The 25,641-nt window shown below is 40.8% G+C and overlaps 1 protein-coding gene across 3 annotated transcripts in view; it reads right to left on the bottom strand.

Moving 5' to 3' along the window:
• Window positions 1-41: 41 nt before the first annotated feature.
• Window positions 42-25,641, bottom strand: part of Nmt2 (N-myristoyltransferase 2) — a 47,962-nt gene continuing 22,362 nt past the window's right edge. The window contains exons 3-13 of one of the 3 annotated variants that reach the window (XR_012442156.1): window positions 20,236-20,380; window positions 18,447-18,565; window positions 18,261-18,352; window positions 18,034-18,150; window positions 16,406-16,576; window positions 15,202-15,310; window positions 9,264-9,434; window positions 6,684-6,851; window positions 2,589-2,726; window positions 2,298-2,417; window positions 42-1,963 (exon numbers count right to left, since the gene is read on the bottom strand). Coding sequence is in view for 2 of the 3 variants with exons in the window: in XM_074056604.1 (XP_073912705.1) it covers window positions 2,397-2,417; window positions 2,589-2,726; window positions 6,684-6,851; window positions 9,264-9,434; window positions 15,202-15,310; window positions 16,406-16,576; window positions 18,034-18,150; window positions 18,261-18,352; window positions 18,447-18,565; window positions 20,236-20,380; window positions 25,419-25,461 (1,294 nt within the window). In the remaining variant the exon portion in view is untranslated. Of the gene's footprint in view, window positions 2,418-2,588; window positions 2,727-6,683; window positions 6,852-9,263; window positions 9,435-15,201; window positions 15,311-16,405; window positions 16,577-18,033; window positions 18,151-18,260; window positions 18,353-18,446; window positions 18,566-20,235; window positions 20,381-25,418; window positions 25,462-25,641 lie in introns of all 3 variants that reach the window. The other 2 variants (XM_074056604.1, XM_074056603.1) reach the window with 2 other exon arrangements.

The following is a 25,641-nucleotide window of genomic DNA, read 5'->3' as shown; positions in this document are numbered from 1 at the left end:
CTTAAAAACACTTGAGTGCAGAAAATACTCAAAAACAGGAATGTTTTAACAAAAGTTTATTGAAGGCAGTGTCCATGCTTGTATAAATTTACTGTCCTGAAGGCTGGTGCAATGCCTGTTAGCAAAAACATGTGTGTGACAGCACTTAGCATTTCTCCACTAAGCTTGGAAAATAGGCCACAGTAGATATGGTTTTAATAAGTACAGTGGATGAATCATTGGCAAAGCATTTCCAGTTGATTCGATGTCCCCTCTGTTCCTTTAAGTTTTACTTAGTACTGTGTTGGCACAAATAAAAGGATACCTTAGTGAATACAGCATTTTCATAAGAGCACAGGAAAATGTAGATTTTAAAAATCGGAGACACTATATATTGCATTTAAATTTAGTTTTAATAGCTACTTAATAAACAAGCAGTTTTTACTGATTCTAAAATGTTCATTGGTAGTAGTGCTTCAATTACAAAGAACCCAATGTATTACTGTATTTGAAATGATGCAGTAAAACATGGATTCTATAATAACTGGAGTAGGCAGTAAATGAATCTTTAAAGGAATGATATGACAGTTTCCTTGGTATAAGATTTTGTGCCATAAATATGAGTGGGATGTAATCCTAACTAGAGCTGTGATTTCAGAGTAAGTAAAAATCTTGATATTTAATGGCTATGTCTCATAAAAAAAGTTCCAATGATTTGGTAGTTTTGTTTTTCTGAAGCCTTTCTCAAGAATGGCAATGCAATTGGGTTTGAACCATCTGAAATGAGAAGAAGTCTTCCACTGTCTTAGGAGCAGTGCCTGCCCCATTATACGCTAAGGTAGGGCCCAAGTGCCCCCTCTAATGGTAGGAACAAGGATGCCACAGCTGTGGTTATAACTTACTTAAATCAGGGACTATAAACTTTCTGAGAAAGTCCAGACAGTGAATATCTTAGGCATTGTAGGCTATACAGTCTGTCCCAACTTCTCATTCTGTCTTTGTAATGTGAAGCAGCCATACAGAATACATAAATGAAAATGTAGCTGTGTTCCATACAGAGCTTATATACGGATGCTGAAATCTGAATTAGAATTTTCATGTCACAAAATGTTTTTTTAAAATATCTTCTCCCAATTATTCAAAGAAATCAATCTTAGCTCGTGGGCTGTACAAAAACAGGTAATAGGTCAATTTCACCCAAGGGTTGTACTTGGTGGGCCCTTCCTGGTGTAAGTATGGTTGGTTTTATTGTACTACTTACAACATGAAGGAAATACCTATTGTAAAAGAAGTAGCTTTTTCTCAACTGAAGAGTGGAGGCACTGGTACGTACAATAAAGGCAGGAACAAGGATCTACTTTGTGGTTTTGACTCAAGGCCAGCCTATATGGCCTTGCTTTGCATCTTATGTTTCCCTTGAATTACTGGCAATATATATACATGTATATTTGTGAAAGTTTGTTTTTCAAGTTCTAGTAAAAACAACATTAGTAACAAAATTATGAATACTTATTTACAAGTAAGATATTTTCCATTACCATGACAGTTTTCATGATAAAGTCAGCATAAAGGAATATGTGCAATTTTGCATAAGTTACAAACATTCAAACTATCAATGTCCCGATAGCAATAATAAATTCCACTAGGCATTTATTTTAATGTTAGAGCTTTTGTTTCCTTTTCCTCCTATCTTGATGTTGCTAGAAGAAACTGGAGATTGTACAGCAGTGGAAAAGTTTGATCAGTCACAGGTGTCACACTTCATGTTTGCTCAAAACTTTGCTTTTGAAACAATCCACCAGCCAGCTGAAGATCAAGGTACACATCTGCTCTTTATTGATTTGGCAATTTTGCTTATGGAGTAATAAACGTACTAGTCACTGGTACATTTTCATATTGCTCCATACTTAAATATTCACCATCTGTCAGTCCATAAGTGTTCCCAGTGGCATCATATAAGAATTTTCCAAATGGAGCCTTCATTCTGTTGTACAGACAAATGTACCACCATAAACAAACAAAAACGCAGTAGAATATCTCCACACAACAACAAAGGTTTTCTGACACGATGCTATGACTTCTGTTTAATCCACAGGAAAACAGTCCCATTCCTCAAGAGTAGGAAATATCCTCTCTTCACCAAGAGGGCTAAAAGTTTGAAAACTGGAGGAATGTGTTTGTTGTACCCTTTCTATCACGAGTGGGTATACAGCAAAAAAAGGATGAATTTTAATATTCTACATAGATAAATGTACTACTGATCCCATGGATGTTTCCTCATTTTTCTAATTATTATTGACTACTTCAATTTCACTTACATTGTGCTTTTATTCTTCTTTGGAATGGCAGTTCCAGGAATCATTAAATAGAATATTAACAAATGAGGATGTCACGGTCCTATAAATCAACATATCCATCTACTGTAGTACAAGTCCAACCTAAGGGGAAGGAAGAATTGGAATGGTAAGACCAAGCATGAGAGGAAAATTAAATTATAATGCAGTACAATAGCTCTGTATTTTAAAAGCCCTCTTAATTGAAATGGAAGTGAGTATGGAATTGTCTGGGTAAATTCACTGTGTTTACAAAGCTTTGTCAACTACACTTACCTTTTCAGATTCTGTTCCTGGACACCTCCAGTTGTACAAATAATACTGTAAATTTCCATCTCCTATACCAAACTTGAGTTTTTCCAAGAAGGTCTTATTTTCCATCAAATCTAGTGCATTGAAGACATCAAATCCTTTCTGCCAATGTAAAAATGATTTAAAACTTAAAACATCAAAAGACTAGAGCATTTTTTTATACTGCATATTCCAGTAGAACATTTAATTACTAATAGCTCATATCTGCATTTATAATAGCTTAATGCCTGCAATATGAAGTATAGGTTAAGAATTAAGTTCAAAATTGTCTTATAAAACTAGTGGACATAGTACTGGAATTCCTAGCCAGAGCAATTAGGCAAGAAGAAGGAATAAAAGGAATACAAATAGGTAAAGAAACTGTCAAAATATCCCTATTTGCAGATGACATGATCCTATACCTTAAAGACCCAAAAAACTCAACTCAGAAGCTCGTAGACACCATCAATAGCTACAGCAAGGTAGCAGGATATAAAATCAACATAGAAAAATCATTAGCATTTCTATACACTAACAATGAGCAAACGGAAAAAGAATGTATGAAAACAATTCCATTTACAATAGCCTCAAAAAAAATCAAATACCTAGGTGTAAACCTAACAAAAGATGTGAAAGACCTCTACAAGGAAAACTATACACTTCTGAAGAAAGAGATTGACGAAGACTATAGAAAGTGGAGAGATCTCCCATGCTCATGGATTGGTAGAATCAACATAGTAAAAATGTCGATACTCCCAAAAGTAATCTACATGTTTAATGCAATTCCCATCAAAATTCCAATGACATTCATTAAAGAGATTGAAAAATCTACTGTTAAATTTATATGGAAACACAAGAGGCCACGAATAGCCAAGGCAATACTCAGTCAAAAGAACAATGCAGGAGGTATCACAATACCTGACTTCAAACTATATTACAAAGCAATAACAATAAAAACAGCATGGTACTGGCACAAAAACAGACATGAAGACCAGTGGAACAGAATAGAGGACCCAGCTATGAAGCCACACAACTATAACCAACTTATCTTTGACAAAGGAGCTAAAAATATACGATGGAGAAATAGCAGCCTCTTCAACAAAAACTGTTGGGAAAACTGGTTAGCAGTCTGCAAAAAACTGAAACTAGATCCATGTATATCACTCTATACCAAGATTAACTCAAAATGGATCAAGGTTCTTAATATCAGACCACAAACTCTAAAGTTGATACAGGAAAGAGTAGGAAATACTCTGGAGTTAGTAGGTATAGGTAAGAACTTTCTCAATGGAACCCCAGCAGCACAGCAACTAAGAGATAGCATAGATAAATGAGACCTCATAAAGCTAAAAAGCTTCTGTTCATCAAAAGAAATGGTCTCTAAACTGAAGAGAACACCCACAGAGTGGGAGAAAATATTTGCCAACTATACATCAGACAAAGGACTGATAACCAGAATATATAGGGAACTTAAAAAACTCAATTCTCCCAAAACTAATGAACCAATAAAGAAATGGGCACGTGAACTAAACAGAACTTTCTCAAAAGAAGAAATTCAAATGGCCAGAAAACACATGAAAAAATGCTCACCATCTCTAGCAATAAAGGAAATGCAAATTAAAACCACGCTAAGATTCCACCTCACCCCTGTTAGAATAGCCATCATCAGCAACACCACCAACAACAGGTGTTGGCGAGGATGCGGGGAAAAAGGAACCCTCTTACACTGCTGGTGGGAATGTAGACTAGTACAACCACTCTGGAAAAAAATTTGGAGGCTACTTAAAAAGCTAGACATCGATCTACCATTTGATCCAGTAATACCACTCTTGGGGATATACCCAAAAGACTGTTACTCCAGAGGCACCTGCACACCCATGTTTATTGCAGCACTATTCACAATAGCCAAGTTATGGAAACAGCCAAGATGCCCCACCACTGACGAATGGATTAAGAAAATGTGGTATCTATACACAAAGGAATTCTATGCAGCCATGAAGATGAACGAAATGTTATCATTCTCTGGTAAATGGATGGACTTGGAGAACATAATTCTGAGTGAGGTTAGCCTGGCCCAAAAGACAAAAAATCGTATGTTCTCTCTCATATGTGGACATTAGATCAAGGGTAAACACAACAAGGGGATTGGACTATGAGCACATGATAAAAGCGAGAGCACACAAGGGAGGGGTGAGGATAGGTAAGACACCTAAAAAATTAGCTAGCATTTGTTGCCCTCAACGCAGAGAAACTAAAGCAGATACCTTAAAAGCAACTGAGGCCAATAGGAAAAGGGGAACAGGTACTAGAGAAAAGGTTAGTTCAAGAAGAATTAACCTAGAAGGTAACACCCACGCACAGGAAATCAGTGTGAGTCAAATCCCTGTATAGCTATCCTTATCTCAACCAGCAAAAACCCTTGTTTCTTCCTATTATTGCTTATACTCTCTCTACAACAAAATTAGAAATAAGGGCAAAATAGTTTCTGCTGGGTATTGGGGAGGGAAGAGGGAGGGGACGGAGTGGGTGGTAAGGGAGGGGGTGGGGGCAGGGGGGAGAAATGAACCAAGCCTTGTATGAACATATGAATAAAAGAAAAAGGAAAATAAAATAAAATAAAAATAAAAAAAATAAAATAAAACAAGGGGTAAATATGATTAAAGTATACATGTATATGCAAAGCATATGCATTATGAAAATGTCACAATGAAACCCATTATTTTGTACAACTAATATACACTAATAAAAATTCAATTAAAAAAATAAATAAAACTAGTGGTGAATCTGAAGGATGTCAGCAAGATATTTCAGAAATGTGAATCAAAAAATGTATTCTGATTGCTGGCATTGATATAAAAATAACCTTTTAAGCTTTCAGAAAATACTTTGCTTCTGTTTCAGAAGGAAACAGTTGACTAGATGGTTCCACCTCCAGGATTATTAATTATGGACACTTCTCAGTCCTGATTTAGCTGAAGCTACTGCGAGGGAACCAAAGTTGTAGACTTTTACATAGTATATTTATCTTGGGCTGATTCTGAGAAATAAAATTTTCATGGGGAAAATTAAATGTTTTTAAAATGGTAGATAATCCTATGCAAAATGAGACAAAAAAAGAAGCTCCTAAATTTTTTTCCTTGGGGTTTTATTATTGACCATTTTGGAGGAGTTGCAAACAAGTAGGCAATCTGACGATAACATTGACGTGGGGATCCAGAAGGAACAGATTTGTAAAAACAAATGTTTTCAATAATCCAATACTAGAGAAATGCAAGCAAGGAAGACATTTTTGACATCCTGTTTCCATCCAATTTTTCATGAACAATTATTCTCCCAAATTCAGTATGTATCATCAAAATTTTTGCCTGCTGATTGAAATGTTTTGTAAAGGAAAAACTTTTATTTGTAGCAAGAACCTAACTTCTTGATTGAGGGAAGGGAAAAATAACAGATACAGTATGGCACGTTTACTTTAATTCCTTTAAAGTTCAGAGACCATTCAATTGAATCAAAAATGCAACACAAATATTTACTCTTGTCTTTATATTATGGGATACTGTTTTTTTATACTGTTATGGGTTTTCTGTATATTTTTATGGCGGGGAGGGCGGATGGTACATGAGTCTGAACTCAGGGCCTCATGCTTGCTAGGCAGGTGCTCTACTACTTGAGCCATTCTACCAGTCCTGTTTTGTGTTGGCTATTTTTGAGATATGGCATCAAAAACTATTTGCCCACGCTGGCTTGGAACCACAATCCTCCTGGATCCCTGCCTCCTGAGTAACTAGGATTACAGGAGTGAGTCACTGGCACAAGGGTTTTCTGTATAAAAAGGGTCACTATGTTTCTGATTTGTACAAAATATCTTATTTGTTAAGTTGCAATAAAATAAATGACAAAAACAGCCACTAAAGTTTTAAAGAAACTTTTAGCAACATTCTTCCACTGTTAATAGTGTAAAAAGAAAATCTCACATTGAATCTTACCCATGTGGAAGAAAATGCCATGAGATATTTTACATATTTTCACATACATATTTGGCCAACCAAACAGCACAAAAAGGGACAAGCAAGCACTCACCAACTTAGCTATGATGAGTGCGTCATTCATGAGGTCCAGCAGGGGTGTCTCGGTGTGAATGTTGTAGAAGGAGTAGGCAGCTTTGAGGCTCTTATGAGCAGGGTGGTGCATGACCGTAGAGGGCAACGTGTAGAAGCTCAGGAAGTCAGTCAGTTTCCCACTGGAGCTCTAAGGGACAAAGGTGACGTCAGGTGTCTCCTTGAACAAACTGCTTTTAGCTAACTCAGTGCTCTCTGACTGGCACCATAAGTTTCTTTCCAAACAGAAAGCCACAAGTCAGACTTCTTTCTCTGCAGCCCAATTTGAACCCCTTATGTTGTGCTGGGTGGAAGCCAGGAAGAGCACAGAACTGGATGGAACTTTAGCCCAAGTGCTAGCCAGTAATTTGCATAAAGTTCTTAGAAAGCAGAAGGTCCTAAAAACAAAAAGTCCCAGGCTAACATGTCAGTTCTCTACCTTTAGGGAACAGTGATGTGCTTTCAGGAATCTGAGCTCCAAGGACTGAGGCTGTCTTCCAGGAGAAGGCAACTGAGTGAGAGCTGAACTAGCCCTGTTTTCCCGGAACACTATTCAAAGTTGAACTGACAAACTAAGCGCATTCAGACTTGGTATTTGGTACATTTTCTTGAAAATGAATGATGATGTGAGCATATCACTTCCAGAAAAAAACTCCAAAGATAAAATGTGAGCTTCCATATGCAAGTTATTGTTTTGAAAAACCTGTATCCTCCATCGTGAGTGACATACACTTTTTCTAATGATAAAGGTGGAAGAGACAGATGTCCATGAATGTGATAGTGTGATGTCTATTAAGGAAATGTCAGTGCTTAAAAGACCGATGTAACTTAGTGAAGCACTATTTTCCAAATGACCAGTGCATGATGTTACAAACTCAGGAATGGGTAAAAGAGTCACAAGACATAGCTCAGTGGTAGAGCATCTACTTAGCATGTGTGAGCTCCTGGATTTAATCCCCAATACCAAGAAAGGGGAAAAAAAAAATCAACAGGACAGACAAATTTTAATGTAATAGAGTATAAAAAGTTCACTGACATGAGTATGAGTTCAGGTAAGGGAATATCTACAGTTATCTGAAAAGGCAGTTAAAAATGCTCATTCCTTTCCAAATCTTCAATACTTCATGCGAATTCATGTGAAATATATTCTTCACAAACTTCAATCAAAACAGTATACCATGATAGACTGAAAGCATACAGATGAATGCTTGGGGTTATTTTGTATTAAGTCCCACAGCAGTGAGATTTGCAAAAATGTAAAATTATTCTTTCACTATTTTGTGGTTTGGAAAGTTATTTTTTTATATAAAATGTGCTTTAGGTAACACACAAGTGATTTTTTTTTGTTACATCATTACATGAAATAATAAAAATCAAAAATTTAAATTCTGAATATGGGAAAAATCTATAGTCCATAAAAACGCAAGCTCTCTGGAGATACAATATTTTAGAGAGCAAAGGAGTCTGAGATTAGAAAGCTTCAGATGTGCTGCCCCTAGAAAAACACAGATGTGACGATACACACCTATGATCCAGCACTCAGGAGACTGAGGCAGAAGGATCATGAATTTGAGGCCAGCCTAGGCTACATAGTAAGATCCTGTCTCAACAAAGAGATGGCCACTCTTGTATTGTTTTAAAAGTAAGAGTTTAGAAACAGAAAAATGAAGAAATCCTTCAGAAGTATCCTTCAGTCACCCCAGTGTGGATCTATTTATTACCTACTGGGCCTGTGATCCTACATCCAGACAATGCCTAATAGTCCTGAGTAAACACTTCTGTTTACAACTGATGGGACCAGACTTCCAACTTCCCAACTTCTCAGTTCAACCGCACCTGAACCCAAAGAGCTTCCAAGTGAGATAACACCTGAACAACAAATTCCAGGCTTTGCAAAACAAGGTTGAAAAAGCATGATGTTAAATTCATATGACCAATAATCATACAGTCTAGACTTTTACTTCTCCTTCCCTAAGTGGTTAAATGCACAGCATCCCATCCAAAGGCAGTTCATTTCCAACAGTTTTACAAAAACAAAAAGAATATTAAACTTTGAGGGACTGCCACCCAGGATGAGGTCATCTAAGCTGGCTTTTCAAAAACGGGAAAAGTGCTGAGTGAGTGGGTTGGCACACACATCCCAGCTACTTGGGAGGTAGAAGTAGGAGGATCACTGTCTGAGGTTAGCCCAAGCAAGAGACCATAAATGAAAATAAAACTAAAGGCCTGGTGGTGGGTCTCAAGTGGTAGAGCACTTGCACAGCAAGCATAAGGCCCTGAGTTCAAACCCCAATACTGCCAAAGGAGGGGGGGGCCGGAGGGAGAGACAATCATAGAAGGAACAAAAGAGCATCCTAATTTCCTATTAATAAGTGGTAAAACTGAGCTCATTCAAGATGGAAACTGTAAGATGTGGCTCTTTCAGGATGAGCAGAAACTCAGTCTACAAGTACTAGTCATGGAAGAAGAGGAAGGAGATGGGCAGGCCATGGTCCTTCTGGAAAATAAGCTTTAGGGCACAGTGTTTGCATATTCCTTTATCATCTTATGAACTTATCTTTACCTCCACTACAAACGTGTCGATTATGTGCTCCTGCGGCAGGAACCAGTGGGCTACTTCCTCTTCATCCATCACAGGAGCTAGATGAAACTGTTTCAGGTAACTGTTGATTAATTCTTGAACTGCTTTGATATCTTTTGGTTCCATTGGTCTCAAACCAGAAGTCTTTGTAACCTTGTTAGAAGGAAAACAATTCAATCCATGAGTTTAAATGTAAGAGGGATAAAATTATTTCATACCCAAAGTGTGGTCCAAAGACTCAGAGTATCAATATCCCATGGGAGTTTATTGGAACTGCAGAATCTTGGTTTACGTTAACGTTTGGGAGATGCCGGGTTAAAATATTCTAGACAACGTGGCCTATCTTCATGTCTCCATGTGTCAGTCTTTGGTCAGCACCACTCATAATCCAACAAAGTCGAAGGGAACACTAAGTTGATTTATGCACAGCGCTGTGAACTTTAACACTCGGCATGACGAGGCATAACAATTGCATGAGTTCTTGGGTATCTGTTTTAAAACTACTAATCTGACATTTTGGGAATACAGTTGGGGAACATATTTTATTCAACAGCCCATGAAATGATGTCATGATTTTTTCTCTTGAACAAAAATAGTAATACTGGTCAAGATGGGACGGCAAACATTTTCATAGTCAGGTATTTTCTAAAGGAGCATAGCAACTAAGTACTGGGCTTGGCTTTCATGATATACAGGTTTTTATGGTTTTTATTTTTTTGAGGCAGAGTCTTGCTATGTAGCCCAGGCTGGCCTAAAACAATCCTCCTGCCTAAGCCTCCGCTCCATGGTGGGATTTTAGGTGTGTACCACCAATCCAGCATGGTGTATCTTTTAATTAAAAGGTGATCAGAGAAGGCATTTAAGTCACTTCCCCAGGGCTTTAACATTTTAAAACCAGGCCATAGGACTAAGATGCCTACAGGTCAGGACAGGTCCCCACTTGAATTTGTTCGACTGAGTATCCTCAAAAATAGCTCCTGACATCACTTTGGCTCTCTAGGACCAGTCGGATGCCAGGGAAGTTGACACGAGACATGAGAAAACCCAACAAGTCAAACATTTAAAACTGAGAAATGTAGTTTTACTTTTCCCCCAATAAACTTGATATATTTTTCCCTTCCAGTAATACTGGATAAATTTTAGGAAACAAATAACAACATACAAATATTATTAATATATCTTTTCTGTCCTCCATGATTCGTAAATATTTTCAAATAAAAAATTTCCTATAGAGTAAGATCATAATTCCTGTAGGCCTCTAGGTAGAAGTCCATGGGGGAGAATAAGTTTTTATCTTGAGTGCCAGCTCTGAACAACTCTTGGTAGCTGTGCTGATGGATCAACGAGTCTGTGACATATAGCGCTGATTGGTTATTGATTAGTGTGGGGGAGGGGAAAGTGAGAGCTGGGAGGATGCATGCCCTACACAGACCCAACAGTTCTCAGCTTGGTTTCTACTACAGGCTGTTTGATGATGACCTGTGCAATAAGGTCATAGTACTGCAGCCTAAGTACCATTTAATAATTCAAATCTAGGGTATATAAGTCCTTGGCATTTAATAGACAATTTATACTTGGTCTTTTTGTGGCTCTCAAAGCCAACAAGTTAGAAATATCCAGTCCCAATTGGAAATAAAATAACTATGCATTTCTAAATGGTTGTGAAAAGATCAAAACCATAAAAAATGTCTTGTATACCACAGTCATGTAAAAATTATTTTCTCTTGGGCCTGGGATGTAGCTCAGTGGTTGAGCATTTTCCTAGCATGTGCAAGACCCTGCCTGCTTAGCAAATGTGAGGCCCTCTGTTTAAACCCCAGTACTGCCAAAAAAAAAAAAAAAGAAAACCCAAAAGAAAAACATAAGTACATTCTATATAGCCCCTGAAAGATGAAAGTACACTCATAAGAAGATGAAAGCAAAAATGAATATCATACTTAAGTGTCACTATGAAAACAGTGTTGACATCATAGATTCAAAGATCTAAGGACTGTCAGGGGTCCCTAAGCCACACTTGGGAGAAATGCTATCTTAAGTCATAGAGAGTTAGAAAACAGGTAGTAAAGTTTACACAAGGACTCAATGAAATCAAATGTTTGGATAAAGATAGAAATGATCAGAAACTTCAAACAAGGTATAACAGAAGCATTGAAGCAGAAGAGTATTAAGAGTAAATCTGCTAAACAAACAAACAAATAAAAACAATGGCCTAGAAAACGGAAAAAATATTTACTCCTGCTGACCAGCACTGGCTACAAAATGTACAGAAGAATGAAACTTTTAAATGTGAAATAAACTATAGATGTTAAGAAGGAAAATTTAAACTTAGATAAACATGATAACCTTTTGTATAATTGAATAGAATAAAGTAGTCATGTTTTCTGAGGGGTCAATAAAAAGCAAAGAAAGATTTCTAGCTAATAAGAAAATGTTGTATTTCATAAGTAAATTCTGTATCTCAGTCAGATATACTTTCCCAGGGCCCAACTAACATCCATTACTTGTTGAACTCTGTGCGTAGAAATCTGTAAGTACTTAAGGAATTACATCTCAGTGCTCTATTAAAATACACAAAAGTAGTGTTACCTGTCAAACTATGTGGCATGAAGTGCTTTAGAGCCAAGATTCCAGAGAAGAGATGTAAGCAGTGATTATGTTGATAATATGATTTCAGAAGGACATCAGACGCTGCTCTCTAAAAACAGCATCTGATTGCACCCTGGGACACGTCTTAGCAAGCACACCCTACAGCAAAGCCAGCACCTCGTCAGATTAATTAATTTGGCTTCTTGCACTTTTTATCTGCTCCAAATTCCTTTCCTTTAAGGACGCACACCCACACGATCGGGAGTTGTGTGAAGATGTGTTTCTTGGGAATCCAGAAGTTTAGGAAACGGTAGCTCATGGTGTGTGTTGCTGCATTGCACCTGCACAGCAGGCTCTGGGTACGTCAGCCTCATGTTCCCACGTCCTCTTCTGTGACGTGGGGATAATGGCCTGCCTTCCTGTGATGGTGAGGGATGTTCAATGTCCAGCACATGGTTGGCCCTGATAAATGTGAACTCCTAGGTTCAGAAGTCTGTGAATAAGGCCTAGAGAAAGGACTGTAGCAGAAATAGTAGTGACAAATCAGAAGCTGAGACTGAACCATACAGAAACTTGTAGTCAATAAGGTTCTTTTTACCCAGCACTACAAAAATATTCTTAAACACCTGGATCGCTAGCAGTGGTACCATCCAGTCACCTTTAACTCAAGAGGCACCCAGGTGATTCCTATTGGCACCTTCTAATTTTTTAGTATTGGTACTTCCATTTCTTTTGCCCTCTCTGTTTTTCTACTAATTATTCCTCATTTTCCTTTCCTATGCCTGCACATGGGGAGTGGAGAATGGAACATGTGGACCTTAACAACTGTCCTTTTCTGTCCTCACCTGCACTGCAATGACCACACAGTGGGACATGTGGTGGGCCTGGGCTTGGGGCCCCTACTGGGGGCGTGTCAGAAGCAAAGAGGCCTAATGGGGAACAACAGTGTCTGGGGCTTGCAACCCCAGTCCTCCACGTGGAGATGTGTCCTTGCCTAAGTGTCAGCCTCCACAAGCCTCAGCTTCTCCATCTGTATAACAGGGATAAGAAGTACTAACTTCAAAAGGTTACAAGAATAAACTGAATAATATATGGGAAAGCATATTATAAACTTCAGTTTACTAGGGCAGGGGAAGGGCAGTCACTATGACAGCATGGTTGCTATACAAGGAACCCAGGCCAACTATAAAGAAGATGTCAAAGTCTGCTTTTACAGCCAGTGCTGACAGTGATTTATAACCAGCTTTTCCCCATCTTTGTTATCCATGAGAGTACTGATTTTTATACAAAATTACAAAGGCTTAGTCAGGTCAAAAGCACTTCTAACACCTTAAATTCCAATCATCCTGTATAAACCAGTAAACCAGTGATAAGATAACAAAACTCCTATTCTAGGCAGTCTACATGTAAGTGGATGTTTTCCCTATACATAAACTAGATTGCTTTGGCGTTAATAAGCTGAAACTTGGGAAGATCAAGGTAGAACATTAGCTCCTAGTGAAAATAATAGGCATGCTTGCAGTTTTTATTTCGGTTTGCACTGAATTAGTAAAAGTTCAGGCAAAAAATTTCATTCAAGTTGGACAGATTCGAAGATGGCCCCCAGCGATCTGTCCTCCTGAAGTTCATGCTTTGTGTGATCTGTTTCTGTTGGGTGTAGGTGGAACCTGTGATTTGCTGCTAACCAATAGAAATGGCAGCAGTGACTGTCACTTTTAGGACTGGGTTCTGACTTGCAAAACAAGCTGCCTCTCACTGGCTTGAGTGAACCAGCTGCCATGTGTGAGCTAGGCTCTATGGGAAGCCCATATGACAAAGAACTGAGGGCAGCTGTGGCAGCCTTCAGTCTACCAGTTACTCAGGAAGTCAGTCCTGCTCACAACCATGTGAGCTTGGAAGTGAACCCTTCCCAGTCAAGTTTCAGATGACACCGCAGCCCTGGCTGACAGCTGGGTAACACTTTTAACAGACCCAGAAGCACAGAACCCAGTTAAGTAGTCCCTACACTCCTGACCCACAGAACCTTTGCAAGAATAAGGTCTGGGGGACTGGTGGAATGGCTCCAGTAGTAGAATGCCTGACTAACAAGCATGTCTGAGTTCAAGCTCTAGTACTGAAAGAAAGAAAAAAAAAAAGTATGGTGGGCTGGGGATGTAGCTGAGTGGTAGAGAGCTTGCCTAGCATGTGCAAGGTCCTGAATTCAATCCTCAGCACTACAAAGTTTTAAAAAAAAAAAAGTACACTTGCTGTTTTAAGCATCTCAATTTGTGATAATCTTGGTATAGAGCAAAAGATAAATAACATATCATACAAGCCCCAAATAAAGCAAGACTGGAAAGTACATTTGAGAGAGGCAATTTTGGCCAGACATCCTGGTGCACAGCTGTAATCCAGCTACTTGGGAGATGCAGACAGAAGGATCATGGTTCAAGGCCAGCTAGGGTAAAGTTACTGAGACCCTATCTCAAAAACCAGCTCAGTGTGATGGTGTGTGTGTGTGGTCCCAGTTACTCAGGAGGCAGAGGGAGGGTTGTGGTTCAAGGCCAGCCTGGCAATGTTACTGCATGAGCCTATCTGGAAAAACTAGAAGCAAAAGTACTGGAAGTGTGATTCAAGTGGTAAAGTGCTCCTAGTAAGCATGAGGCTGAGTTCAAGCCCCAGTATCACTAGAGAGAGAAAGAAGAGAAATGTGCTAGTTTAAAAAGATGGTAACTAGCTGGGTGCAGGGGACTCAAGCCTATAATCCTAGATACTCAGAAGGAGAACTGTGGTTCGAACGCAACCCCAGGCAAATAGTTCATGAAACCCTATCTCCAAAAAACCCAACACACAGATACAAAAAAAAAACAGCTCTGGAGGAGTGGCTTAAGCAGTAGAGCCCATGCCTAGCAAGCATGAGGCCCTGAGTTCGAACCACAGTACTGCCAAAAAAAAAGGATGGTAACTAATGAAGCATATTTTTGCACTCCCTGGAGCTCTCTTGTAAGCTTGATCCCCTAGTTGTATGGCATTAAGAAATCAGTAGCAGCCTGAACTCTTCTTCTCTATTACTTAATAGATTATAAACACTCAAAATTTCAAAACTTACTTGATTTGCATTCAGTTTCATCAGTTACAAACTCAAGAAATTAAAATACAAAACAAAACAAAAACCCTGGTATTTCCAAATAAGCTCTCATACTTTTCTAGCTCCTGAGTTCTCTGTGGTCTTTTTAGTTAAGATCCCCTTCCTCAGACACACAGGACCATTTGTAGACTACTGCAGAGAATCCTTTTCTGCATTAAAAGCTTGAGTTGTGACAGCTTCAAAGAACTGCCAGCCATGCTTACTTACATCCGGGAGTCTGTAAAGCTTCATTGTTCTCTGTAACGTCATATTTCTACTCAGGTGAGAAAATTTCACTTCTACCAACTTTCTGGGATTGAGGGATCGATGCCAGTATCTGGAATACAACAAAGATTTTAAATTCTAATTGATTTCTAACTCCACACATTTTCATTCACTCTATCTCTTCTCGGGAGTTCAGAAATGTCTACTCAATGCTCATCTTCCCACACAATAATTTTATCAATTTTTTTTAATCTGTAAAATGTCTTGCATTCCTAGTTATGTTCCTGTGGGGTGTACAGCCTTTCATGTTTTACACTAAAAAGGAATCTGAAAACTTCAAACATCATTCATGTCCTAGTATGCAAGCGTTTAATGACACTGTAAGTCTATAAAAGGCAAACCAAAAAAGTTTAAAAAAACGAGAATATTTCCTCTAAATAAGTAAACTATGCTGTGGTAGGATATCTACCAAAGAAAGCATTCTTCTTTTTTTTTTTTTTAAGAAACTAGCTTGAATTTAAGTGATTCCACTTTAGATAATAGAATAAATGATTTGTAGGAAAATATACCGATGACATCTTTTTTCCTGGTTACTAATAAATGGTTATAGCATTTTTACAGTTTGACATCTTATACTATGTTTATTTGAAGCTTCCTATTGAGTCAACAGAAAGAGAAACAAACTCTGGGTGTCTTGGAAACAGCTTAGTCTGTGGCGGTCTATTTTCCCACTGGGATAACCTTTGAGAACTTGATTAGAACTAATGGAGTCCTACAAATAAAGCTTAAGCCTTCTTCTCACTCAACAAACACGCAAACCTGGAGCTTTTCTACTGACACTTACCAGACTTTGGAACAGTTCGGCAGTGCTACAGAGCATGGTAGAAAACTGAGTGTAGATGTGGAAAGAAAGTAGCCTGACACTGGACATTTCAGGATCTGTGTGTGATGTTCCCCACACACAAACAGCAAGAAAGAAACAGATCCAGCATCATTCCCACAAAAATGTGAAAAACATTTTTTAATCACCAAGTGACTATGTGATGAACTGGTCTCAATGGTCCTAGTTTCTGGTTCCCATCTCTGCTACTAACAAATAACACATACTTAGTAAGGTAAGACCTCTCTGAGTTACGCCTGAGAACAATGCTTCTAGCAACATGGCAGTAGGCTTGGAAGAGGTGAGGTAGGGATGTGGTGTTGTTACCTGCATGTGGCCACTGGCTTAGGCAGAACCACGCCAGCGGTGTACACAGCCTGAAAGATCCCTTCCAGGTTCACTCTCCTGGTTATTTCTCGAATTAACACTGGGGCTACCCGTTTTGACCTCAATTTCTTATGAACACAAAGAAAGTTGATTTCTACCATCCTCTTCACACTAAGGAATAAAAATGTTGAAAATTAGATTGAACACAAGATGAACACATTTAAAAAAAAAAGATGTTACTTTTATAAAGTTTTGAACAATAAGAAAGTGGAAGACATCCTTTAACACAATGTTAACATTCCATCATGTAGACATTTCACAAATTCAGACTGAAACAGTTTTTCCTCTGCCAACATGATGTTAACTTTAGGTCAGGAAGAATCAACCTCTTTGTTCTAACTTTAAGAATTGGGTTTTCTTTTTAAGTTTTCTTTCTAGGGCTGGGGGTATGGCTTAAGTGATAGCAAGGGAAAGGCTCTGAGTTCAAATTTCAGTACTGTCAAAAACAACCCAAAAAGCCACACAAAAGTTTTCATTTTAGAAACTGGATCAGATGTACCTCAAAATTTCTGTGTTTGTTTTTCCTGGGTATAATTACGGCAATCACTAGGGTACCCTGACCCAGAATCTGAAAAGATGTCATCCTGGAACATGAAACAAATCCCCAGGATTCCTGAGAGGGGTCTTGACTGGACCAGAGCTGCCTCTTTTCTATAAACCTCCAAGCACTTCAAAGCTCAGCAATGGCTCTGCTTCAGGTAGGCAGGCATTTTGTTTCGCCCACAATATTCCCTGAGGTCACATGCTTCATCAGTAAATAAGCGAACCTAAATACTGCAAGACACATGGCCCTAGCACACATTAGACCTTTGATTTTCATAGCTGATGTTTGACTTTCTGGGATGGAGACCAGAGCCAAAATGTAACAGTCTTATCTGACAGAGAAAAAATTTTTAGCCCTCCCAAATTTTTTCAGTATTCTTTTTTCCAGAAATAGATTTGAAGTATCTGTTTATAATTTTTGTTTATTCTGACATATACATACAAGTATGTGTCTATGTACAAAAAACATACATGTGTATGAGACTTCAAGGAAAAGAAAAAGAGAAAGGGAGGGAGGGAAGAGAGACAGATGGAGGGACAGACAGACACCGCTGTTCTCATTTTTCTTTTGGCTCACAATCTAAGTTTTCCTTTTTTTTTTTTCCTGGCAGCACTGGGGTGAGAACTCAGGGTCTCACGCTTGCTAGGCAGGTGCTCTATCAATTGAGCCACTCCATCACTCCTTTCCTGTGTTAGCATTTTCAAGATAGGGTCCCATGAACTATTCCCCTGGGCTGACTTCAAACCATAATCCTCCTGATCTCTGCCTGCTGAGTAGCTAGAATTACAGGCGAGAGACACCTGTGTCTGGCTATTTTTTTTTTCTTTTTTTTAAAACAAATTCATGCACCCAACTTCTAGAGTTTTTAGGTTTGTAGCAAAATCGAGCAAAAGCCCCTATGTAATCCCCCCTGCACACAGTCTCCCCTGCTATCACAGCCCACACTGAGTTAATTTTTAAAAGCCCATGCTAATTCTTGGGAAAGAAACACAAGAGCTGACACAGACAAGCCTTCAGCACATACCTGTCATAAATCCGAATGTTTGCTGGGATGGCACTGATGAACCCTACTAGTTTTTTATTTGAAGACACTCGGACCCCACAGTGCCACTGCAGGAGCCAGCCTGGGGGACGCAGAGCCCTGAAATTGGGGTGGACAAGAAAACCAGGCACCATTTAGGGTCCAAGAACACAGGAGAGACCAAAGACCTCCCAGTCAACGCCCCCACCCACGGTCCCTGGGGGACACACCACAGCAGGAACTCTGGCGAATAGTCAAAGCGGAACATGTTGTCGTCATCCTCCACGTAGTTCTCATTCAGCAGCGTGTATAACTCCTTGAGCTGCAAGATAAAGCGTGCGTCCTCACTTCGGAGCCCAGGGCCACCTCGGAAGCCATTCTGTGAGTGCAGGTGTGAAGGAAAGAGTTGTACTCACCACCTCGGCATTACTCAAGTCTAAGGTGTCCCACATAAACCCCTGGGGCAAAGAATACGGCTCCTGACGGACATGGTCTTTGTCTGGCTCGATGGCACCATGCGACGTTATGACTTCATCTGGAGAAGGAGAGAAATGAAAAAAAAAAAACAAAAAAACAGAACAAAGGAGGTATTAAAAAGTCTTCTGACAATCCCAAATGGTCAGCAATATAAATAAGAGCAGATTTAGGGTGCTGGGTTTAATAGAATCTTTAAAAATATGCTATTATTTTGGCTTCCTCTGGACCACAAGAGGAACGCTAGCAGTGGTGTGGGATACCTGCTATCTCACCAGTTAAACCAAAGGAGGGTGCGGGAGGATGGGGGCGGGAGAAACTTTACGAACTCATGTATGAAAATGGAAAACTGAAACCTGTTAAACTATTCCAGGAACGGGGAGAAGGAGGTTAAAGGAGAATGCAAGGGGTGAATTCAACTATGATCTATGTAAGGATGTTTGTAAATGTCACAATGTACCTCTAGTACAACAATAGAATAAAAAAAAAAAAAATCAAAGGAGGACTACTGTACCACTCAATGACAAAGGTGACATGAAATGATACTGATTTCTCAGCCTCAATCCTAGGTTATGGATATATCACACAGCACCATTGTAAGTGATGTAGGTTCAATATGACAGCCTTTTCACACTGCATCTTTCACAAGTGAGAGTGGGGATAGTGTGATTCAGTGACCTCTGGCCTCTCCCAGCAGCAAAACTTAAAAATGAATTTCCAAACTGGTTACTTTTTTCCATCTGCACTGCTAGTCTGTGTCATCCAGGTCTCTAGAGATTTCCAAGTTCCTTTCTCCAGTTCACCCTCTGTGGAATGTCCCTTGCAGCTGGAATAAAACGCAGGCTCGTCCTCATGGCTGCTGCCTGCTTTGCGCCTCGCCTCCTCCCACCTTTCCTGTCCCTGGCCTGCTCCCAGGGCTCAGGCCACAATGACCTCATAAGGCTTGCCCCGGCTCAGGGTGTTCGTGGGGCCTTTCTCTGCAGAGGCCCTGTCCTCTGGGGTCCCAGCTGGCTGCTGGAAATTTCTCAGAGGCTTATACACTGGTTTTGCTCAGCAGCCTTCCCTGAGTACCTGAAGCCCGTCCTCCCTCCTTGCCTTGCCTGGCCACCATCTGTCCTACTTTCCTATCACCATCTCCAGAGCACATGTCCCACGCTTGCCTAGCGTTGAATAACAGTTTCAGCAAACACCTGCTGAGTGAAGGGCCTCAGAGTCTGGTTCTTCCTGTCACAGAACCTCTCTGCAGGTCCAGGGTTTAGGCCAGCTGCAGTCCCTCTGCCTAAAGTGGACACTCTTATCTTCACTGCATAAGCTCATGTGCAAGTTGAAGACAGCCTGGTATAAATTCATTCTAAAGAATATTCTTCCTTTGCTGGAGATGTGGCTTAAGCATTAAGATAGGGTATTGTATATTTTTGCTGGGGCTGGCCTGGACCTACCTGTGTAGCTGGGATTACAGATGTTAGCCATCATGCCCAGTTTATTGGTTGAGATGGGGTCTTGCTAACTTTTTGCTTGGACTGGCCTCAAACCTCGATCCTTCCAATCGCCCCCTCCTAAACTGCTAGCATTACAGGTTGAGCTGTCATGCCCAGCCCTCTTGTGTGTCTTTGATTTGGTTGCAGTACTGGGGGTGAACTCAGGGTTCAGGCTTATAAGGTACCACTTGACTGTTTTGACCGCGATCTGCGCCTCTTTGTTTTAGGAAGAGTAGTAGAAGAGCTTACTCACTCAGTTTGGGTACTGGTTGTGTGTCCCAGAACTGGTATCTGCGCTTGGCAGCCTCATCAATGTTCCTGGCTGGGCCCTGGCATGCAGACAGAAGCTCCATCGCTCTCTGGATGTCCTGCAGCTTCTGCATGGGGATGGCAGGGTTCTACAGTACAGAGACACAGAGACACAGATATGAGACGGCCACCGCCACTCTTGAACACGGGTAGATGCGTGTGTGTCTGCTGAGGAGCCCCCAATTCCTGAACACTGCCCATCCTCCTCGAAGTCTGCTCAAGGAGGCAGGTCCACTGTGTTCACCTTTGAGGGTAGGAACAAATGCAGAGAACCACAGTTCTGTACGGTGACTGGGTTCCAGTGGTTTGGGAAATCTAAAGTGGCTTCAGGACCCTGCCCACGTGTGACACTCCCAACACTGCTCCTCTGCAAGGAGAGACCAGGAAGAGTCAGGTGCCATGCATGCATTACTGCCAACAGCAGTCAGGCAGCCATGAGCCCCGGATGTGCTGTGAGGGTTAAGGCTGTGCAGCAGCAATGGAGGCACGAAGGAAAAAACTTCTAGAATGGAAATTAGGCAGACAAGGGAAACTTTAGTTCATCAAAAAAATTAAAAAGAGAGAAAGAAAGAGAGAGAAAAAGAAGAAAAAGAAATCTGAGCTTTGTGCTAAGCTGGAAGGAAATGATTAAGACAGGAAACGTCTAGCCATGCCCCTTCCTCCTGGCCACACATAGCCCTTCTTCTGATGCTGATGCCTATCTGGGACCAGCCCTCCTCCCATGGAGGACCAGCAGCAGCTCTGCTCATTGGGGTGCTCGGCACCCATCCTTTACCTGCTCCCCCAACCCAGGTGAGAAAGCAGCCTTCTTTCCAGGTAAAACACATGCTCAGTCTATAGAGCTGACAACAGCTTCAGGTTCCAACACTCCCTTCTCAAACCAGCGTCCCTATCATCTCCTGAAGAGCCCCCAGCTCTCCCTCTTCTGAATTCCTCAAATAATGTAAACACTACATAGAACATGAGACCATACTTAAATTTAAAAGGAGAGGGCAATGCCTGGGACTGAACAGAGAAATCAGTAACTTTTCAATATGCAGAATTTAGGATTTTGATGCCATTTAAGGACTATTCTCCATCGTAACTTAGAATTGGTGAGGAGAGATTTCAGGCCCTTCTGCTCTATTATGTCAACACACTGCAGTCAGGAAGGCCAGTTACAACTGACCCCCAGTGGTTTCTAAACAGCAAGCAACTTTGGACTTCTGCTGGACTCTCAGTCTGAAATCCGTGCTGTGAGCAAATCTTTCTAACCTAAGGAGCTAATCTGTCTGACATACTACAAAACAGGGTCATTCAGCATGGACTCTCCTGCACTGCATGGGGTAGCCTTAGGCTTTTCCTTTCTTTCCTCCTCTCCCTCCCTCTTTTGCTCTTTTTCCTGTGATGCTGAGGATTGAACTCAGGCTGTTGTCCATATTAGGCAAGCACTCTAGCTTTGAGGGTTCTCCATCCTGAGATGACTCAGGAAACAGAGTCCTAAAGTCTAACTGGGATAGGTTAAAGGCTCAGTGCCTCCACTCAGGCCACATGACACAACCCGGACTGCCTCAAGCTGGTTGTCATACTCTTTGTAAGCTTACATACTGATCGAGATTATAATCACAAGGACCATATCTTAATGGCATACGAATTTATCAAAGTATTTTTCCTGCGCTAATTTATTTGTATTTTGGGATCCTTTCTTTCTTTCTTTTTTTTGTGTGGTACTGAAGATTGAACACAGCTAGGCATACACTCTACCTCTACATCCCATCTTTTTAAATTTTATTTTAAGACAGGGTCTCAGTAGGTTGCCCATAGTGGTCTTGAACTTTTGATCCTCCTGCCTCAGTCCCCTGTGTAGTTGGGACTACATGCATGTAACACCATGCGTGGCCCTGGTTTATTTCTTTTCAGCCTCCAACACTACAGGTAACTGATTTTTCTTTTCTTTTTTTTTTTTGGTGGTACTGGGGTTTGAACTCAGGGCCTTAAGGTTGCCAGGCAGATGCTCTACTAATTGAGCCATCTCGTTAACCCCCAGGTAACTGATTTTTAAGAAAATAAAATTTACATCCATTTGAATCTCAAACAATACAATTTATTAAAAGACCCACCACTTCAGGACAGGTGTGGTGGTGCATGCCCATAATCTCAGCTACTTGAGAGGTGGAGACCGAAAGGCTAGAGGTTCAAGACCAGCCCAGGCAAAAATAACTGAGACTTCATCTTGACACACAAGCTGGACATGGTGTTTCACATCTGTAATCCCAGCTACATGGGGGGGGTGGATAGGTAGGAGGATCTCAGTGTGAGGCCAGCCCCAGGCAAAAAGTTGAGACACTATCGGAAAAATAACTGAAGCAAAAAAGGACTGGAGGTGTGGCTCAAATGGTAGAGTGCTTGCCTAGCAAGTGCAAGGCCCTGAGTTCAAACCCTAGTACTGCCAGAAAGTAAAGAGAGACATCCAACAATTAAAGAAATTGAGGCCACAGCATAGTTCAACTAATGATGCTTGAACACACATTTAAATTTAGCATAGAAAGGTCAAGTAGAGCCAGGCGTGGTGGCCCATGCCTGCAATTCTAGCTACTTAGCAGGCATACATAGTGGATTGTGGTTTGAGGCCAGCCTGCACAAAAAGACCCCTAACCAATGGCTAGACATGGCGTGACTCACCTGCCATCCCAGCTATGTGCCAGGTGCAATAGGATAGTAATGCAAGGCCAGCTCACGCAAAAAATCGAGAGCCTATCCAAAAATGGGTAAAGCAGGAAAGGGCTGGGGACATGACTCAAGTGGTAGAGTACCTGTCTAGCAAATGCAAGGCCCTGCGTTCAAACCCTAGCAACACACACACACACACACACACACACACAAATACACACACCAAGAAAAGGCAAAGTAGAGCCCACTCCCCACGAAATGACCACATGTGAAACATTTATATCTCAATGCTCCACATTTAAATACTTCCTGAAAGGAAATTTGAGTAATAGTTTTCAAACCCACAATGACTATGCTTGCCCATAGTAAGCAAAACTCAGCGAAGAGTTTTGTTTTTATTTTTGCAGTGTTAGGGACCAAACCCAGGGCCTCACACATGCTAGGCAAGTGCTCTGCCACTAAGCTACACCCCAGCCCTATGATAAATTCACAAACCCATCCATTCACCTCTCACAGTAACTCTAGCGGGAGAGAAAGGTAAGTCTACCTTAGCCCCCAGTTCAGCACTCACTAATATATGCGTATGTAAGACATATTACATTCTCAAGTGGAAAGAGGTGAGCTTCCTCTTTCTTCCACATTTGTCTTTGTGGAATACTAACCATCAACTCTGCTCTTTATCCATTATTTTCTTAATTTAATCTTTGTGGGAAATGTCCAAGTTCTCTACAACTAAAAAGTCTAGAAGGGTTAAGAGTATGTAGCTCAGTGTTAGATCACGTGCCCAGTATAAAACCCCAAGTTCAATCGCCAACACTACAAAAAACAAAACAAAGTCTATAAGGAACCCAGACTGGGCTGGAAGCATGGCCCAAATGGTAGAGCGCCTGCCTAACAAGCATGGGGCCCTAAGTTCAAGCTCCAATCCTTCCAAAAGAGGATCCAGATGAATATTTTTATTTCAGTCCTCGAGTGTAGAGCAGAACAGTTTCTAAATGCAATCCACTGTAAATTATGCTGTTATCTATGGCTGGCACAAATTTTAGGGGGGAAAAAAATCCCACTTTTTAAGAAGTTACAATGGAGAAAAGCCTGCACTAAAAGACTGTTGGCTGGCTCCTAGCTCAAGAAGAGAAAGTGTCCACCGTGGCGTGTTAAAGTTCCCCCTGTGTTGGCATGCTCCAGTTTCCTATGGGTACCCCTCTGTGAGGGAGAGCTCAGCATCACTAGGCATAGAGGGATAGGCAGAGGCTGATGACAATGGCAGAAGCAATGAGATTCCACAACTGCAGGTAGGTGGCGCCATGTTTACCCGACGAAGTGACATTTGGAACCAGGGAAAATATTCAGAAGTCAAGGTGGGTATCCTATGTGCTACCTTGGAAGCTGTGTCTAGTAGACAAGGACCAAATGGAAAAGCTAGGGAGGGAGACTCTGCTACCTTCTCTCCCACAAAATGAGGCAGGACAAAATTGGGCCAAGTAATTTTCCTTCTCAGTGATTCCTGGTCCTTTCCTTTCATGAAATGTAACTGCAACAAACTACCCACAAAACTCATTTTATGTTCAATAACGTAAACTCTGTACAAGTGAAAAAAAAAAATTGCCACTTGGGAGGTGGAGATTGGGAGGACGCAGATTGAGGCCAGCCCAGACAAAAAGTTAGTATGACCCCTAAGTGTGGTGGTTTACACCTGTAATCCCAGCTATGTGGGAGACCACAGGTCAGAGCTCACAGTTGAAGGCTAGGTCCTTGCAAAAACATGAGACCCTATCTGAAAAATAACTAAAGTAAAAAGGGTTGAGGCCATGCTTCAAGTGGTAGAACATCTGCCTAGCAAGCATGAGACCCTGAGTTCAAATCTCACTATTTGGAAAAAAAGAAAAGAGCCACAACATTTGCAAAATGGTAATAGCTACCATTTATACAGTGTTTTATGATAGAACACTCTTTAATAAAAATAATCCCATTTTAACCTCATGACAGCCCTGTGAGCTGGGGAAGGAAATAGGATTTACAAATAAGGAAAAAGGCTGAAGGAGGTGCAGTACCCAGCTTGTGAGGTACGGAGCCAGGGCCAAGTTCAGATCTTGGGGCCACTTCCATGCTGTCACGCACTATCCAGGAAAAGTTATTTCGCACTACAATCACCAAACTCATCTCTACTTCATTACGCTTCTGAGTCTGCCCCTTCTTGCTGTGGGTTTCCTGCCCCATGGGAGTTTTGTGCTTCCCAAAGCCCAGTTTGGGGAACACAAGGGCTGTGTTCTCAGCTGGTTCAGACACAGGAGGTTGCCTTGTATCCACCAGACACTTAGGTGGCACCACCAACCCACTGCTCAGCTGGCCCTCTGTTAATACGAGGCCCAGCTACACAATTACTGGTTTGCTCTAAAATGGGTGTTTCTTGTGGGATGACTCTAGATGTTTCCCACCCTTGGCAGACTAATCTGGTTCAAAGTCAATATTAAGACTTACCCATGGCTGTTCCCGCTGAAATCTGCTGCCAGATGGTGTTGTGCTAGGCAGGTAATTAGACAGACACCCAGAAAAATTAAAACGTGAATTATCTTCTAAACTAAAAGTCACCAAATATTACGTGTAACTTCACAAAACCTAACAAGCTTACAGTGACATTTCAAGTATGATCTAAAACCAAGTTCACTGCAAAAGGGGGGAGCACAGGAGGTGTCTGCACACG

This window comes from Castor canadensis, chromosome 15, assembly GCF_047511655.1.
Source record: "Castor canadensis chromosome 15, mCasCan1.hap1v2, whole genome shotgun sequence".
NCBI lineage: Eukaryota > Metazoa > Chordata > Mammalia > Rodentia > Castoridae > Castor > Castor canadensis.
The sequence above is the reverse complement of the archived record's forward strand: the minus strand, read 5'-3'. Positions and strand labels throughout refer to the sequence as shown.